This window comes from Excalfactoria chinensis, chromosome Z (assembly GCF_039878825.1).
Source record: "Excalfactoria chinensis isolate bCotChi1 chromosome Z, bCotChi1.hap2, whole genome shotgun sequence".
In the NCBI taxonomy this organism is placed as follows: Eukaryota; Metazoa; Chordata; class Aves; order Galliformes; family Phasianidae; genus Excalfactoria; species Excalfactoria chinensis.
The window spans coordinates 1,718,686-1,734,277 of record NC_092857.1 but is presented as its reverse complement, the minus strand read 5'-3'; the positions used below and the strand labels follow the sequence as shown (position 1 = coordinate 1,734,277).

General features: G+C 42.9%; 1 protein-coding gene across 4 annotated transcripts; it reads left to right on the top strand.

Moving 5' to 3' along the window:
* Positions 1–176: 176 nt before the first annotated feature.
* KATNAL2 (katanin catalytic subunit A1 like 2) lies at positions 177–15,570 on the top strand. 4 transcript variants are annotated; one of them, XM_072359144.1, is made up of 16 exons: positions 177–438; positions 2,362–2,432; positions 2,852–3,018; positions 3,976–4,018; positions 4,166–4,283; positions 4,708–4,806; positions 4,985–5,080; positions 5,680–5,757; positions 6,393–6,491; positions 6,983–7,046; positions 7,580–7,698; positions 8,810–8,901; positions 11,217–11,327; positions 13,988–14,150; positions 14,377–14,479; positions 14,767–15,570. In XM_072359144.1, the coding sequence occupies exons 1-16, from the start codon at positions 388–390 to the stop codon at positions 14,904–14,906; spliced, it is 1,614 nt and encodes a 537-aa protein (XP_072215245.1). In that variant the 5' UTR covers positions 177–387; the 3' UTR covers positions 14,907–15,570. The 4 variants fall into 4 exon arrangements, with proteins under 4 accessions (XP_072215245.1, XP_072215242.1, XP_072215244.1 ...); XM_072359141.1 differs by having other exon boundaries at positions 287–438; positions 3,979–4,018; XM_072359143.1 differs by lacking the exon at positions 2,362–2,432 and having other exon boundaries at positions 298–438; positions 3,979–4,018; positions 14,767–15,290.
* Positions 15,571–15,592: the final 22 nt, after the last annotated feature.

Sequence of the window (15,592 nt, the reverse complement as noted above, 5' to 3'; positions counted from 1 at the left end):
GGAAACAAAGCTCGACTCCGTTTTTCGAGCACTGTAAATTATTTGGTCTCTTCGCTGTTTGCCAGATCAAACTATACGCTGGAAATTTCAGCTCCGTCCTTTATGTTTTAATCAGTTTTGATCACGAAACCGATTAACCCCACTCGCGTACCCTGCCATTGGAGGCAGACCCTGTCAGCGATTGGTCAGCACCACTCCCCGCAGCGATTGGCTCGTCGTTTAAACCGCCGCCATCATCCCCTCCGTCTGATTGGACAGCTCTTCAATCAATCATTCACCTCCGGACGCTCCGATTGGCTGCGGGAAGGACGAGCAGGGCCGCCGTCCTCGTTGTTTAGCGGCGGCCGTGTCGCTCCCCGCTCAGTGCGGCGTCCCGCTGCCCGCCCGATGGAGCTCTCCTGCCAGGCGCTGCGAGCCGCGCGCCAGGCGAGGGAGGCGGTAAGGAAGCCAAGGCCGCGCGTCCTGTTGCTATGGGAACGGCGATGGGTTCTGCGCATGCTCGTCGGGTTGGGGCGTAGCGCGCATGCGCCGAGAGCCGCTCTGATGGCGGCTTTGGTGGGGGGGGGGGGGATGTGGGCCGTGTTCTCACAGGGAGGATACCACCACCAACAACCACATCTGATATCATGGGCCAACGTCATAAAGTAGGAGGCACTACTTTTGGATCAGCCCTCGTGTATTTACCCAGGAATGGAGGAGTCCATGACAGCCCCCTCCTGAGCCCAGACCCCAACTAGAGGGTCTATCTGTTCTGTAACCTGCCCAGCGGGGATCACTCTGCTCTCAGAAATAAACCATAATGAAATATTGTTTCAAAAGATAAACCGCAATGAGCGGAGTGCAGCTGCAGGAGTGGGTGTTCGCTGCGGTATAACCGAGTTCGTGCTAATGAGAAGGAGAGTTCATTCTTAATTAGTTTGTAAACCCAGCGCCTTTCATTTGCATTATGTAATTACTCGCCATCCTACACAATATTCACGTCAAAACCCAGGGTCAAATACTCATGAAATAAAACACGAAGTAATGAAGTAAAATCGATCTTTGTAGCCCAGTCGGTTTGAAGGAATTGCACAAAATTAAGTTGTTTTTTTTTTTTTTTTTTTTTTTTTTTGAAGTAATTGCATTTTAGCAAAAGGGATGGAAATAACAAAATGAATTCAATTAAAAGTGGTTCTGCTTGACTTTAATTTCAAACGACTGCAAAGAGAGGGGGTCTGTTACATGCTTTTGTTAAGCAAGAAATAAATAAAGCCTTCTCTAAGTGCTGGAGATAATTGGTTAAGTGCTCGACTGTTTGGTTTTTAAGAGAAGATCACACTTAAGTGCCTTAAGCTTTTATTAATTGCACGGACCCCCAAGTCCCCTCTAGTAATTGAAAATGTAATTACACCCATTTTTTTGTTCTTTTAAGAATAGGAGCTTATTAAACTTCAAGCACTCAAACATCCTCTGAAACACCAGTGGCTCTAAACAACGTGCAATTCCAACTACTAATTAAACAGGAAGGCTAAATCACTATAAAGCTAAACTGAATTTTAAGTAACTTTGCACTCAGAAGTTCTCCTGCTTTTTTTTTCCACACAGCAGAAGATTTACCATTTCCTCTCTACACGCAGCTGAAGTCCTGGAGAAATAGGAAAACTGCCACAATACAGAAATGTTTCCCAAATATCAGCAGTTTGGAAAAGCAAGAAATGAAAGATGCTTCCACAGCAGGGTGCTGGTTTTCTCTCTTTGCTCACGAGCACGAACTGGTTCCCTTTCTTTTTGCAGCACCTCTCTGGAATACACCGCCGGCCCCTTTGATTCCTCTGTGTCCAAAGCCAGAAGGAAAATGTAACCGATCAGTTTAGTAATATGTAAAATACATTTCCAACTGATAAGAAATGTTCGAACCGACTCCCAGCCTTTCCTCATTTTGCCACCAGATGGCCCCAGGCCTGCGGGAAATACCAGCTCTGCTGGGCCACTGTTTGCTGGCTCTACCCAGTGCCTTGTACAGACTGTGCTATCTCAAATGTGTACATTTGCAGGATGCTGTGCGTTGTCTATAAGAGCCCTATCCTAAAATGCCCAGCAGCTGGAATCTGGTGGAGATCCACAGTTACAGCAAGGCCATAAGTTATCTGTCAACCTCAAGCTGTTTTGCTTTCTTTTAGGAACAGTTTTCCACCCATCCAGGAGCTCTGATAACGTGTAAGAGAAATATCATTGCAAGCCGCATCAGTCCTGTGTATTAACAGCGCACTGCTTTGCAGTTCTTGCTTGCCGTTGATCTTTTTCCATGGGCTGCCCCGAGATGCTGTTCACAGCAATAAAGCGAACATTACATCTCATCTCAAATCCTGTCTTCATTCACAGGATGAGCTGCGAACAGAAACTCGTCGGAAGAATCTCCTCATTCTCATCTTGCATTACTTAGTGGAGGAAGGGTATGTTATCTGAATAGCAGTGCCCTGCGTCTGTGTTTCAATGTTTGACTTCCCATACCGTGTGCTTCTGTCCTCTGAGGGGTGAATGGACAGCACGGCCATGTGAGAAAGAGCTAATCTGCTCTTGAGTATCTTGATGACTCTGCTTATTTGTTTCAGTTTTTGCAACAAGAGTGTCCTACATAATTTCCAAATGCATTTAGCAATCCCTTGCTGAAAGGATTTTTAAATACAGTTTGTGGATTTGATGACAGATAGAGCTTAAAAATACTGTATACTTACTAACACCATAGTTTCCCTTTTCTCTCAGAAATCACAATGAGTTAATAACTCACAATGTTGCGTTCTGTCATAGCTCACAACTTTCTGTTCTGTATAAGTTACAACTTCTTGCTCATTGCTTCTTTTGTAATTACCAGGTACATGGATGCTGCAAACACTTTGGAACAAGAGACAAAATTAGGTTTACGTGGCTTTGAAGTCTGTGACAACGTTGACCTCGAGACAATTTTGATGGAATATGAGAGCTATTACTTTGTAAAATTTCAAAAGTACCCTAAAATCACAAGGAAGATCCTGGACACTGGTATGTATTCCAAAAGAAAGCCTTTTTTTTCCCTTAAAACCTAAAGTGATACACTCGTGACACTTCTGGTGTACCTCGGTGCTCACTGTGTGAATCCTCTTACTATGGTTTTAGGACATACATTAAAGGTAATGTGCCAGACAGGTAGTTGGTTTATTTGCTCCAGAGGGCTTAAAGGTCTGAGATATAACTGAATGATGCTGAATAAGGCAAACCAGAACACAAGCAATCTGTTACAGCTCCGAGAACCTGAGTGGTTCCGTACTTGAGCACGAAATGTGTTGTATGGAAGCCTGGAGAAATCAGTTCCAAAGAGCTCAGAGGGTGCAGAAAGCACCAACATCTCTTCCTACACTTCTGGGAAGGGGAGGGAAGGGAAGGGAAGGGAAGGGAAGGGAAGGGAAGGGAAGGGAAGGGAAGGGAAGGGAAGGGAAGGGAAGGGAAGGGAAGGGAAGGGAAGGGAAGGGAAGGGAGAGGGAAGGGAGAGGGAAGGGAGAGGGAAGGGAAGGAAAGGGAGAGGAGAGGAGAGGAGAGGAGAGGAGAGGAGAGGAGAGGAGAGGAGAGGAGAGGAGAGGAGAGGAGAGGAGAGGAGAGGAGAGGAGAGGAGAGGAGAGGAGAGGAGAGGAGAGGAGAGGAGAGGAGAGGAGAGGAGAGGAGAGGAGAGGAGAGGAGAGGAGAGGAGAGGAGAGGGGGAAGGAAAAAGAATCAGCAGGGTAGGGGTGATGGTGTGAGAGTATCTGTGAGCAGCTTACAGCATGTCTGAGAGCACCTTTGAGATCCAGGGGAAATGCAGTATCTTGGTTTGGGAGGGACCTACAGGGATAGTCTTGTTTTTGTATCACTATTTCCAAAGTCATTAAAATATACTCCAAAATATTTCTGAGGGGGAAAGAAAGCAAGTTGTTATTTTTTAAAATAATGTGCCTTAATTCCCTTTCAATATTAATTTTGCCACAGCAGATTATAAACAACAGCTGGGAACCGGAGGAAGGCAAAGAAGGTAAGATGAATGCATAGGGATGCATGTTCTGCATCTAGGCAGAACATTTTCCACTAAGAACAGCATGCAGTGTAGTTATAATAATGTTGTTTTGAAGTAAGAAAGAAGTTGTGAATGCCTGTGAAGCAACCATTTGTTGTATTGTAGGGCAGCGAGCTCTCAGAATCTCCCGAGGATCAAGCAACAGCCAATGCAACAACCATCATCAAAAACTTCACTGGGCAGTTCAGAACTAAAGTCACCCACCAAGGAGAGCCCCAAGCAGGTTGAAATGTGTTTAATCTTGGCAGCGATGCAGTTGAGATCAATGGGATTTTATCTGGAGTAGCTAGAGTCAGAGACGGTCGCGCAATTTCTGTTCCTTTGGGATTTTCCTAATTGTGTAATTTACGCGTTAAAGAATCGTAGAACCATTAAGGTTGGTAAAGACCACTGGGATCACCAAGTCCCACCATCAGCAATGTTAGACTTCATGAGAAACTGCTTTCTAGCCATCAGCTTTGCGTCAAGTCACAAACCAAAATCAGAGGAAGAGAAGTCATGTAACTCAACCTAAACAAAAATCAGAAGTCTTTCCACTAATGTCGGTATATTTAAGCGTTCAACATTTATCACCCTTACAAAAAATGTAGCCCTTTAGCAGCACAACAACATATTGTCTTAAAATTGTTGTGGGTTTTTTTTTTCAGAACAATGAGAGCACAGTAACTCTGGAGCAATCTGACTTTGGCTTAAGCATCTCAGCAATCAACAGAACTGGAGGAGGAGAAGGCCCTCACCCAAGAAGGGTTGGTGGACACCAGTTGTGCTTTATTATAGAAGTGTATGCAGATTCCTTAGCTGTTTCCCATATTAGAAATGTGCAGCCAGGAAACTAATTGCTGTAATGTGAAGCACGATTTTGGTGTGTGTTTAACAGTAGAGCTACCATCATGATAAACCCTATCACATTATCTTCTTCCTTAGGGCCAAGTAGTTGACTTCCATGGGATGATCCAGGATGTCAAAGTATCCCCAAATGGAATAGGCTTAAGCAACCTTAATTGGGATCCAGAACCATCGGTAAATGTTTCTTCTTGTATTTCCACTCAGTGTACATTAAAACAAGGTTTATATAACCAGGGACAAAATAAAATACCACAGTGGTGCTTCAAAGTGTTACAAAAGGTCTTGGGTTTTTGAGTGTTGTATTTCTTCCTTAAGTCACACTTGATGCTGTCTGACTTCTTGACAGTTGCTGACTCTTTGAACACAAAAGTAGGCAGCAGATACGAGTTGTGCTCTGTGATTCACAGATTGGTGCTTCAGTGGCCTGGCAATTGCTACACTTGAAATGTTCAGGACAGAGTCTGTGGCAATGTGGTGACTGTATTTACATTTTCCACTTCTCTTAATTGATGTATGGCATGTTCAGGATTACATCTGCAGTAAGAGAGACGCTCATTTTAATGTTATTTGGGGTTGTATTCTGTCAGCTGAAAAGATGAGTGACTCCCAACGTGGCTTGTTTCAAAAACATTATTCTTATCCATATTTTACATATCTTTCAAGGTTACTATTGCTACGATGCACCGTTTTATTTCTGAAACTATTTTACTGTTTTATCTATTTAAAAATAACCAAAGTCTGGTAAGAATTTATTTATTTTTTTCTAACTATAGGAACGCTTGCTGAAACCCCTTAGTGCTTTTATTGGCATGAATGGTGAGATGAGAGAACTTGCAACTGTTGTAAGCAAAGTAAGGTCGGATTTCAATTTCATTTGCACAGAGATCTTGGCTGTCTCTGTTAGATGGGAATGCTGTTTGTTGCTTTAGCTTTCATTACGACATGCTTTTTAAGGGATATGTTTTTTAAATTGCCTAGTTGCTATGGTAATCATCACTGTGTAAATCAATAAAAATAAATAGCATGTGGTATCTGTTTCACAGCACAATCTAATTTAATTTGGAAACTGTTATGGAAGCCTCTGCTTGGTGTCATAAATCTGATTCATCTTAATTTGCTGTTAATAGAAAGGGAAAGTGTAATCTACTCTATATAAATAATTTTTCTAATTGTATTAAATCAAATTTTCCCCTTGGACGCAAGCACATAATTTTTCTTTGGTCTCTGGAGCCCGCCTGTTTTTATTAGAGAGCTGAATGTATCCCAAGTATTTATACTGAGGATATTTTTTGCAGAACCATTAGTCTCTGGAAGGCAAAGCCACAAAATATTACTAAAGGAAAGGAAAGATTCGTAGAAGATTTGGGTAGTTTGTACTATTACACAAGATTAAATGATAATTATTTAACGCTATGACTTTATAACAAAGTTGATTTTGTACTTCGCCAGCAGTGAAGTTTTGCTAACAGGATGTGACGTGTTGCAGGACATCTATCTCCATAACCCAAACGTGAAGTGGGATGATATCATTGGCCTGGATGCAGCTAAGAGGCTCGTCAAGGAAGCAGTTGTTTATCCTATCAGGGTAAGGCACTAAATAGATGAAAACAGTTGTTTGTCTCATTAACAGTTTTTCTTGTGATTAGAGTGGCGGTCACATTTTCTACCTATTTTGGTGCTTTTTTTGGCAGCTCCTGTTAGAACTGTTCCTGATTCACAGAAGGGGCATTCTTGTATAGGAAAATGTCCTTGGGGTCTGTTCTTTAACACTTCTGGCAATATAGAAGGGTCTGGGTATGACCTATGCTAATTCAGTGTGAATAATGTATAGGAGAGAATATAACTGAAGAACTGAAGTATTTGAGAAATACACTTAAAACAAGTTCAGATGGTCAGTGCGGTATTTTCCTCAGTGCTCAGATTTTATATATTATATTGTTTTGTTTCTCTTCCTCTCTTCACAGTTCTTAGATTTTCTGAGTGCACTAGGAGCAGCAAGGGTAGGGTTTACAACCCCTTGTGTTTTGTTGTAGTTAATACAGTTATAATCCATTAATTCCTTTTTGGTTCCCACAGTACCCTCAGCTATTTACAGGCATTCTGTCTCCATGGAAAGGCTTATTGCTGTATGGACCACCAGGTATGGAGATCTTTACAACCCTTCCAGTTGTTTGCCCATTCTATTTTCGTACTACAAGTAAATCACTGATGTTAATGAGATCTCATGTATTAATGTATTGCTAAGAAAATGTTCTGTCATTTGAAATGAGGGAGACTGTGTGGTTGATTACATCTGTCTGTCACACTTGAACCTGTCCTGTCCTTTTGCCTTTCTCACAATCCGAACAGCTTCTATACTGGACTCTTATAAAGTTCAATACTTGCACTAACCATTAGGAGAAGTGTGGATTAGTGTTAGATCTCTGCTGCTCAGCTTGAGCCACGTGAATCAACTTTGCCTTGACCTGATGGAGTCAGAGTCCCACAATTGTAGTTAATGAAAGGGACCTCTGGAGATTGTCCAGCCCAGCCCCCAGGTAATCCTGGATGGACTTTTCCTATTTAATTGCTTTTATCTGACCAATAGGAGGATGAGGGGAGCTACCCAAGCATTCGAATTATATTCCTTTAGAAAGTGAATTTCTTCAACGCTTTGTGGGTTTTTTTTGGTAGGTACTGGCAAAACATTGCTTGCTAAGGCTGTTGCCACAGAATGCAACACTACGTTTTTCAACATATCAGCATCCACCATTGTCAGCAAGTGGAGAGGTGATTCAGAAAAGCTTGTCCGGGTAAGAGTGATTAACTTCTTCAGTTACACAAACATCAGGTTCCTGCTTAAAGAACTGGAGCTTAAAACAGAACTGGAAAGGTGTGTTCCTCTGATACTCATAATCCTTCCTGTCTCAGACAAAACATGTAAGTCTGTGTCCAGTTCTTAAAATGGGGACTTCACTTCTGTGGAAGAATTAAAGTAGATTCTTGGTGTGGAATTGTTGTTTTGTAATAGAAAATAAAGCAGACGTTGCAGAGACAGCAAATATTTTTGGCTCATTGAAACAGAGATAGGCAAGCAGAACTGCTAATTGAACTGAGTGACTCCTTCAAAGTGCTTCTCAGCCTTTCTGCAATGGTCATCTCCACGGCTGCCTAGTTTCCCTCCTGTCAGAAGGGACTGCCTGTTTTTTGACACAACGCCACCCAAAAGTTGTCTGTGAATATGATACGGCACTTGCGATGATACAGCTGAATATGTGGTGTTTCACCACAGGAAGGAAAGGACTGTATATTCCTACTGCTGATGTAAATCTCTCCCTGATTCCAGAAAAAAAACAGATGAATTTTCAGAACGACAGACCCAGATTTTGTCAGTCAGCTTAGTACTGCCTTCTTTAATCTAGCCCTGGTGGTTCAAGCAGTTTATGTTTGTTTCATCAGGAGAAACAAAATAACTGCGTAATTCTCAGCAAGGGAGTAAGTCCATTTTTTTTTCATTGTGGTGCAGGTTGTTGTTTGTTTTTTTCCTAAAACCCTTATTTAAAAAACTACAAATGGAGCACCAATAAAAGACAGGATGTTTAATCTCTGATAACAGTGCAGGAGTTCCCAGAATCCTCTGAGGGATCATTTTCTTCTATCCCATTATTCTCAGGGTACTCTGATAGGATTTGGGCAGAAAGATTTACATATAAAGACAGGATTACGTCCTGTGTTCTTTATATCTCCTTTACAAACCTTTCAGAATTTGAGAGGATTCGGGGACCCTCAGCCTACCCAGAGCACATACCCTCTTTTGTCCTATAAGCTTGGTGTCTGGGCTCTGTTATTGATCTTCAGTACCAGTGTCTCTTAATGCTTTTTTTTTTACTTTAATTGTTTTCTGTCCCTTTTCTCTCCAAACAGGTGCTGTTTGAGCTTGCCCGGTACCACGCGCCTTCCACAATTTTCTTGGATGAGCTGGAGTCTGTGATGAGTCAAAGAGGCACCACTTCTGGGTAACTAAGAAGAGCACTTCCAGTAGATTTAGGAGAGTATTTGTACCCCTTTTCAATGCATCTTTTCAATAGCACACATAGCACGGGAAATAAGAGATTAGGGAGATGGGGAGATGGAAAATATGGTGCAATTAGTAAACTGTGGCCTAATTGCTGTTACAGAAACATGATGGGATGCTACGATTGAATGCTACAAGCTTTATACAAGGGATAGGCAGGGCAGGAGGGATGGGGCAGTTGCTCTCTGTGTTAAGAGATTGAGAGATTGTGAAGAGCTGCCTCTGAGTAACAGAGCTGGGAGCTCTTTAAGGACACCTTTTGGGGAACACAAGAGCTCGCCACCCCACAGTGTAGGAAATCAGGCAGAAGAGAAAGGAAGGTGGCATGGCTGAGAAAGGACCTGCTGGTCAGACTGAGTGAATGAAGAGAAAGAAAATTATAAGTAGTGGAGTACGGTGGAATAGGTGACCTGGGAAGAATGCAAGGATAATGTCTGTACGTGCAGTGATAGGTTGAGGAAAGTCAAGGTGCAGATGGAATGGGACATGGCAAGGGACGTGAAAAGTTGAAAGAAGAGATTCTATGGATGCTTTGGTCAGAAGAGACAGGCCATAGAGAGCATACTCCCTCAGATAAATGAGAAGGGAGCGCTGGCTCCAACAGACATTAAGAAGGCTGAGGTACTCAACAAGTTCTTTGCTTCAGTCTTCACTGGCCATCAAGGTTCCCACGTCTTTTATATCCCTGAACCTTTGAGTGAGAGTCCAGGGAACCAAATTTCTTCCAGTGTAAGAGTAGATCAAGCATGAGTCCATTTCGTGAGGCTGAAGCCTATGGGGCCGGATGGCATGTATCTCAGGGTCCTGAAGGACCCTGGCTGATGTGGCTTCCAAACCACCCTCCATCATGTTTGAAAAGTCATGGCTGTCAGGTGAAGTTCCTGGTGACTGGAAAAAGGGAAACATCACTCCCATTTTTAAGTAGGGTGTGGAAAGACCTGGGGAACTACAGTCCAGTCAGCCTCACCTCTGTGCTTGGGAGGATCATGGACCAGATCCTCCTGGGAGGCATGTTAAGGCACTTGAGGGATGAGTAAGTGATCTGAGACAGCCAGCACAGGTTCACCAAGGGCAGATCATGCCTGACCCATCTGGTGGCTTTCTGTGATAGAGTGACGGCACTGGTGGACAAAGAAAGGGCAACTGATGTTACCTACCTGGTCTTGTACAAGGCCTTTGACATGGTCCCACATCCCATCCTTCTCTCTAAATTGGGGAGTTCAAAGGGTAAACTATGGGGCGGATAAGGTTGGATGGTTGCAACCAGAGGGCTATGGTCAATGGCTTCCTGTCCATATGGAGGCTGTTCACAGGTGGTATCCCCCAGGGACCCGTCTGGTACTGCTCTTCAAGATCAATGTCAGCAACCTAGAATGTGGGATTGAGTTTGCCCTCAGCAGGTGTGCTGATGGCACCAAGCTAAGTGGTACAGCTGGCACAACAGAAAGAAGGGATGTCATCCCAAGGGACCTGGGCAGGCTGGAACTTACTGTTGCAAGGATGGGATGATTTTATTACCGTCATCCACGGAGTAGAAAATGTGTAGTTAAAAACAGACTGAAAAGATTAAACATGCAGGAGAACTACAAAAATATTGTTCTAACAGTTTGGAACCCGCTATAGTGGGGGGGTGCATGTACATCAACTGCTGTAAGTTATATTCTTAGAAAGATACGACTTTTAATAATCGCCAGTTAATAGATGTAGATGGACCAAAATAGATGGACCAAATTCTGCTTTCATATTTTTTAGCCTCGGTCAAGTCGTGTGTTTCAATAGAGACCTTTATCAAAGATTACACAGCTATTTTTACATCACCCCATTAAGTACTAACATCGCACTGATGTGTGGGTGCCTGTGGAGAGGTAAGTGATTAAACCTGAGTGGTAGTTCTTGCCATTTTCAGGCTCTGGTGTTATCTCTGGATTTGGTGCAGGAGTTACCAAGAACTCTACTTCTGGGACCAGAAGATCCAACTGATTACCTGGATTAGGGACAGAAAATATATGTGTGTGTGTATTTTGTTTGGCTTCAGTAGTGGTCGATTCTCCTCACTTTAATGCTCTGAAAAGAGTGCATTTAAGTAACCATTAGAAAGCTTGGTTTTAATACTTCGATGTTAGCTAATGGAGCTTAATCATGCTTGGAACTGGGGCAAAGTGGTGACGAGGGCTCAGTTGCTGTGAATGACACTGTATAAATAAAGATGATTACTTTAATGCACTGAGCAAATACTGTTTCTCTGAATCTTGGTAGCGGTGAACACGAAGGAAGTCGGCGGATGAAAACAGAATTACTGGTGCAGATGGATGGCTTGGCCCGATCTGATGATCTTGTATTTGTTTTAGCAGCTTCCAATCTGCCGTGGTAAGAGATCCAGAGAGTACGCTTTGAATACATTTGCATGAGCTTCTAAGCACAGATAAAGATTTTATTTAGACTTTTGCAGAAAAAGCCTTGATATTTGGTTAAAGCATTTAAAGATTAATTTGGGGCTTTTACTTTTAAACTCCACGATTCTTGCTATTTGTGCCACATGAGAATAATCCATAATAAAGTCAACATATGCTGGTGCTAACAGCTGCTAATATTTAAAGTGGAGTATTTGACTTTAGAGGCAAGTTATTTACTATGTTTAAGCTAAGAAGGGTTTCAGCTTGGAGCCGTAAGGTGCTTAAAACATCCACTGCTTAGAAGGATACTCCATAAATAGGAAGGCTGGATTTTATTGGTAACTATTGGGACTTTTAAAAGTTGAGGGACAGAATTCTTTGGTTCCTTTAGCGTAACTGGGAATAGAATAAATGGTTTGAAATTGGACCTTTCATATTAAACAACTGCATATATTACGCGGGGAAAATAGTGGCTGTTGGGCAAGCACAGTTATTTTCAATGGATGGATTTGTAGCTCATAAACCTTGTTTCAAAGCGGAAGTTAACGCCTGTGCAGGGCATTGAAGCACATTGATAAGCTTGCTTTTGAAGTTGGCTTTCATAGGTCTGGAACTAGTCTGGATTTGCTTCATTTTTGCTTCACTTCTGGGTAACAACCCAGAAGGTTTTTATGATTAATGCTTTTCTGTCTGGATCTTACAAGGGTGCCATAGGGAGATACATGGGAAAATCCTCTCTGTGATCATCGAGTGTAATTTTTGCATCTAAGGTAGAAGGTAGGTTTCCTGTGCTGTGAAGCTATTAACAGAGAAATAGATGATCAGTTTCTCTGCTGCATGGGCTTGCTCAAAACCTGACTTGATGCCTGTGTGGGCTCACAGGCTCTTTTAACTGGGAGAATGACTATTAGCAGCTAAAATTGATGCTGAAGTTGGATGTACAAACAAGGCTGCCTCCCAGCCTGGCCCAATAGTGTGAGTACAAAACCATCGATGGCTTTTATAGCCATAATAGCAGGATGTGTGTGAACTGGGGGGTTTACATCTAAGACAATCTCACAAGCTTAAATCAGTGCAAAATCCGCCCCGTTTTGTCTTAAGGTATCTACATGAAAGGAACTGAGCAGACTGTGACTTAATTATGTGCTAGTTGGGTATAAACATGATGAAAAATAAGTAGCTGCTGTGGTGAACCGTTAAGTTTAAATAACACATTAATCACCCGTTCATCTCATGTGTGATTCATTAGTCAAGGGTTAGAAATGTGTGTTGCTGTAGCATTGTTACCCTTTTGGAAGGACAGACCGAGCAGTAAGGGTCACCTCATGGCTGGTGGTGGATCTCTGACTATACACCCAGAAGAGTATTTGAGGAAGATGGAAACCTAGCGAGATCCATGAGCATCTTATGCCATTAGTGAACCTAATGGCCTTGATTAATATGGAAATGTTTTGCTTACAGATATGTCAGTGGGATTTGAACCTCTTTAAAGATCTCACCTAAGTGATCACAGATGATTTTTGTATGTATTAGACTACCAGCAGTCTTAGAATCATGTAGCCATTGAGTCAAAGAGCACTACAGTCACCAAGTCCAACCCCAGCCCATCCCCGCCATGGCCACTAACCCAAGTGCCAAATCTCCATGGTTCTTGGAAAAAGGTCTTGAGCTGCGTAGAGGTATTTTACAGCCAAGTTTCAGAATACCCCTGGTATGAGAGCCCAGAGGTTGTGGCTTCCCAGCAGAGCCCCGTGTTCTTGCAAGCATTTGGTATTAAGTTGGATTGTAAGAGATTTGTATAGCTTGGATATTTATTGATTATAAAAAATAATAATAATAAAAAAAATAGTACCAAGCTGCTTTTAGATGAATGAAAAGAAGCCTAAACAAAGCTCCTTACGCTGTCCTAAGCTGCACTGCTGCTATTGATCTTCCTCTTCAGCCTGTGCTCGCTGCCTGTACTCGCTGCCCACCCTTGCTTCCCACTGCTCATCAGCATGGCATTTCCTATGGGCAAATTACCTGTCGATAGAAACAAACCCGAAATGAAAATAGGTGTATATTGCCTCCATGAAATATGGCAGTGCTAAGAAGGTGTGATGCCTTATGATGTCAACCTTGGAGAGCTCTGAAGAGCCACCCACCCTCTCCCATAGGAGATGCACAGGTTCTTCACGTGGGGATTTTTTAGTATTACTAAAAGCTGCCATTTCAGAGAATTTTTGGGTTGCTGTAGTGCTTATTATTCTGTTCTGTTTGTCACTAAACCTTACATTTGACCACTAACAGAAAATTCACCAGGTAAGCTGAATACTCTCAACATACATAATGTATTTTCTGTGGACAGAGGGACTCCTGGTCCCTCTGATGGGAAAGCCAAGCAGAAACCTGGGCTGGCACCTACTTGAAGTACTGTTTGCATGGAGACATTGCTGGCAAAAGGGTTTCACCCAAGGAATCAGTGTATTCTTTTGTTTGTTTGTCATGGAATGCTTTGAGACAGGAACAGATTTCACCGGTTCATCACAAAGAAGTGAAAATGAAGAGTATTCCTTCAGATACTCAGAATTCCATTCGAATTTTGGCTCACTGACACATGGATGCACCGAGGTGATTCTTCTTCTCTGCTTGCAGGGAGTTGGACTCTGCCATGCTGCGGCGGCTGGAAAAGAGGATTTTAGTTGACCTCCCAAATCAAGAGGCACGGCAGGCAATGATCCGACATTGGCTGCCACCTCTGAGCAATAGTGGAGGCGTAGAGCTGAGAACCGACCTGGACTACAGCTTGCTGGGCCAGGTGAGGCAACACTGCAGCGAGGGCTTGAGGTCTCAGCTCACCAAGCTGGGAGCAATTCCAATCCATCGGGGTAACAGGCAGTATTTTCCTTGCACTTTCAAGGTGCAAGGAGTTGGACTCACTGATCCATGTGGTCCTTTTAAAGTATTCTATGATTCTATGCTTCCAAATGGCGTTGCTTTCTGATTTGTGAGCTTGTAAGCTGTAATGTATCACTCCGTTGTAGGAAACCGACGGGTACTCTGGCTCAGACATCAAACTCGTGTGCAAGGAAGCAGCCATGAGACCAGTGAGGAAAGTTTTCGATGCCCTTGAAAACCATCAACCAGGTACACAGCTCCAGTTAGGGAACGGGATCTGGGGAACGCTGAGCCGCTGCTTCAAGTCTGGAAATTCCAATTAGTCCAGCAGGTGGAGCTCTGTCATCTGCTTAGAAAAGTTATAACCTCTATCTTCCTAAAACATGTACCTAAAAAGGTCTGAAAATGAGCCTGTTTTTTTGTCAGTATCTGTGCTCTTTGCATTAGTACGAATCTTTCTTTATCTCTCATTATTTCTTGGTATACCAGGCAGGATCAGATGGCACTGAAAACCATTCTGGCTCTATTTTCTGTAGGTAACAGTAACTTGGCTGCAGTCCGTTTGGACACGATCACAACGGCTGACTTCCTGGATGTGATTGCCCACACCAAACCTTCAGCTAAGAAGCTCAGCCAGAAGTACACAGCGTGGCAGAGAGAGTTTGAATCAGTCTGAGGAAAAAAATCCCCAAAGACTGAGCATTTCAAAGACTTTCACTATCCGAAATGGCACCTGTGGCACCTCCAAGGGACTGAGTGGTGATGGAGAAGGGAGTGCTGAGTTTCTGGGAGAATAGAAACCAATAGGAAATGTCAGAGATGAAAACTCCAGCCTTAACTTCAAGTATGAAGATCTAAGGATGGATGGCTTTTCAGTCTTTATTCTCAGTGGCTCTTTACATGTTAGGAGTCCAAGAAGCAGAGCAGAAAGGTGATGAGTGTAAGCCTCCTTTCTGAGACTCACTAAAGCATCACAATCAGCACCGCTCTGCCAACAGAGACCTGTATGCCTTTTTAACCAAGCCTTAGTGACTGCTTTCAATGAAATTGAGTTTAACAGTGCCTGGTACGTTTGGTTTGCTTGTTGGCATTTCACTTACTGGTTGGTTTGGGGTATTTCCAAGGTGGAAAGGGCAAGAAATTAGAAACATTTGGAGTCACGGTAGCAAAGCAATATAATCTAGCATAATCATGAGAGAAATTTCTTCCCAGGATTTGACTTTAAGAGCTCTCTCACCTCCCTGACCTGACTCCGACTGCAGTCCACAAACCTCCTTTCTGTGCTCCAGCAACAAACAACACAGCTTCAGAAGCGCTGGCAGAACAGCAGATGTCTGAATTCATTCACAGCTGTAGGTTAAC

Coding starts and splice junctions, on each gene's coding strand:
- KATNAL2 (XM_072359144.1), top strand. CDS start 388: ATGGAGCTCTCCTGCCAGGCGCTGCGAGCCGCGCGCCAGGCGAGGGAG. Junction 4,807..4,984: donor AAGGCCCTCACCCAAGAAGG/GTTGGTGGACAC, acceptor CTTCTTCCTTAG/GGCCAAGTAGTTGACTTCCA. Junction 5,081..5,679: donor ATTGGGATCCAGAACCATCG/GTAAATGTTTCT, acceptor TTCTAACTATAG/GAACGCTTGCTGAAACCCCT.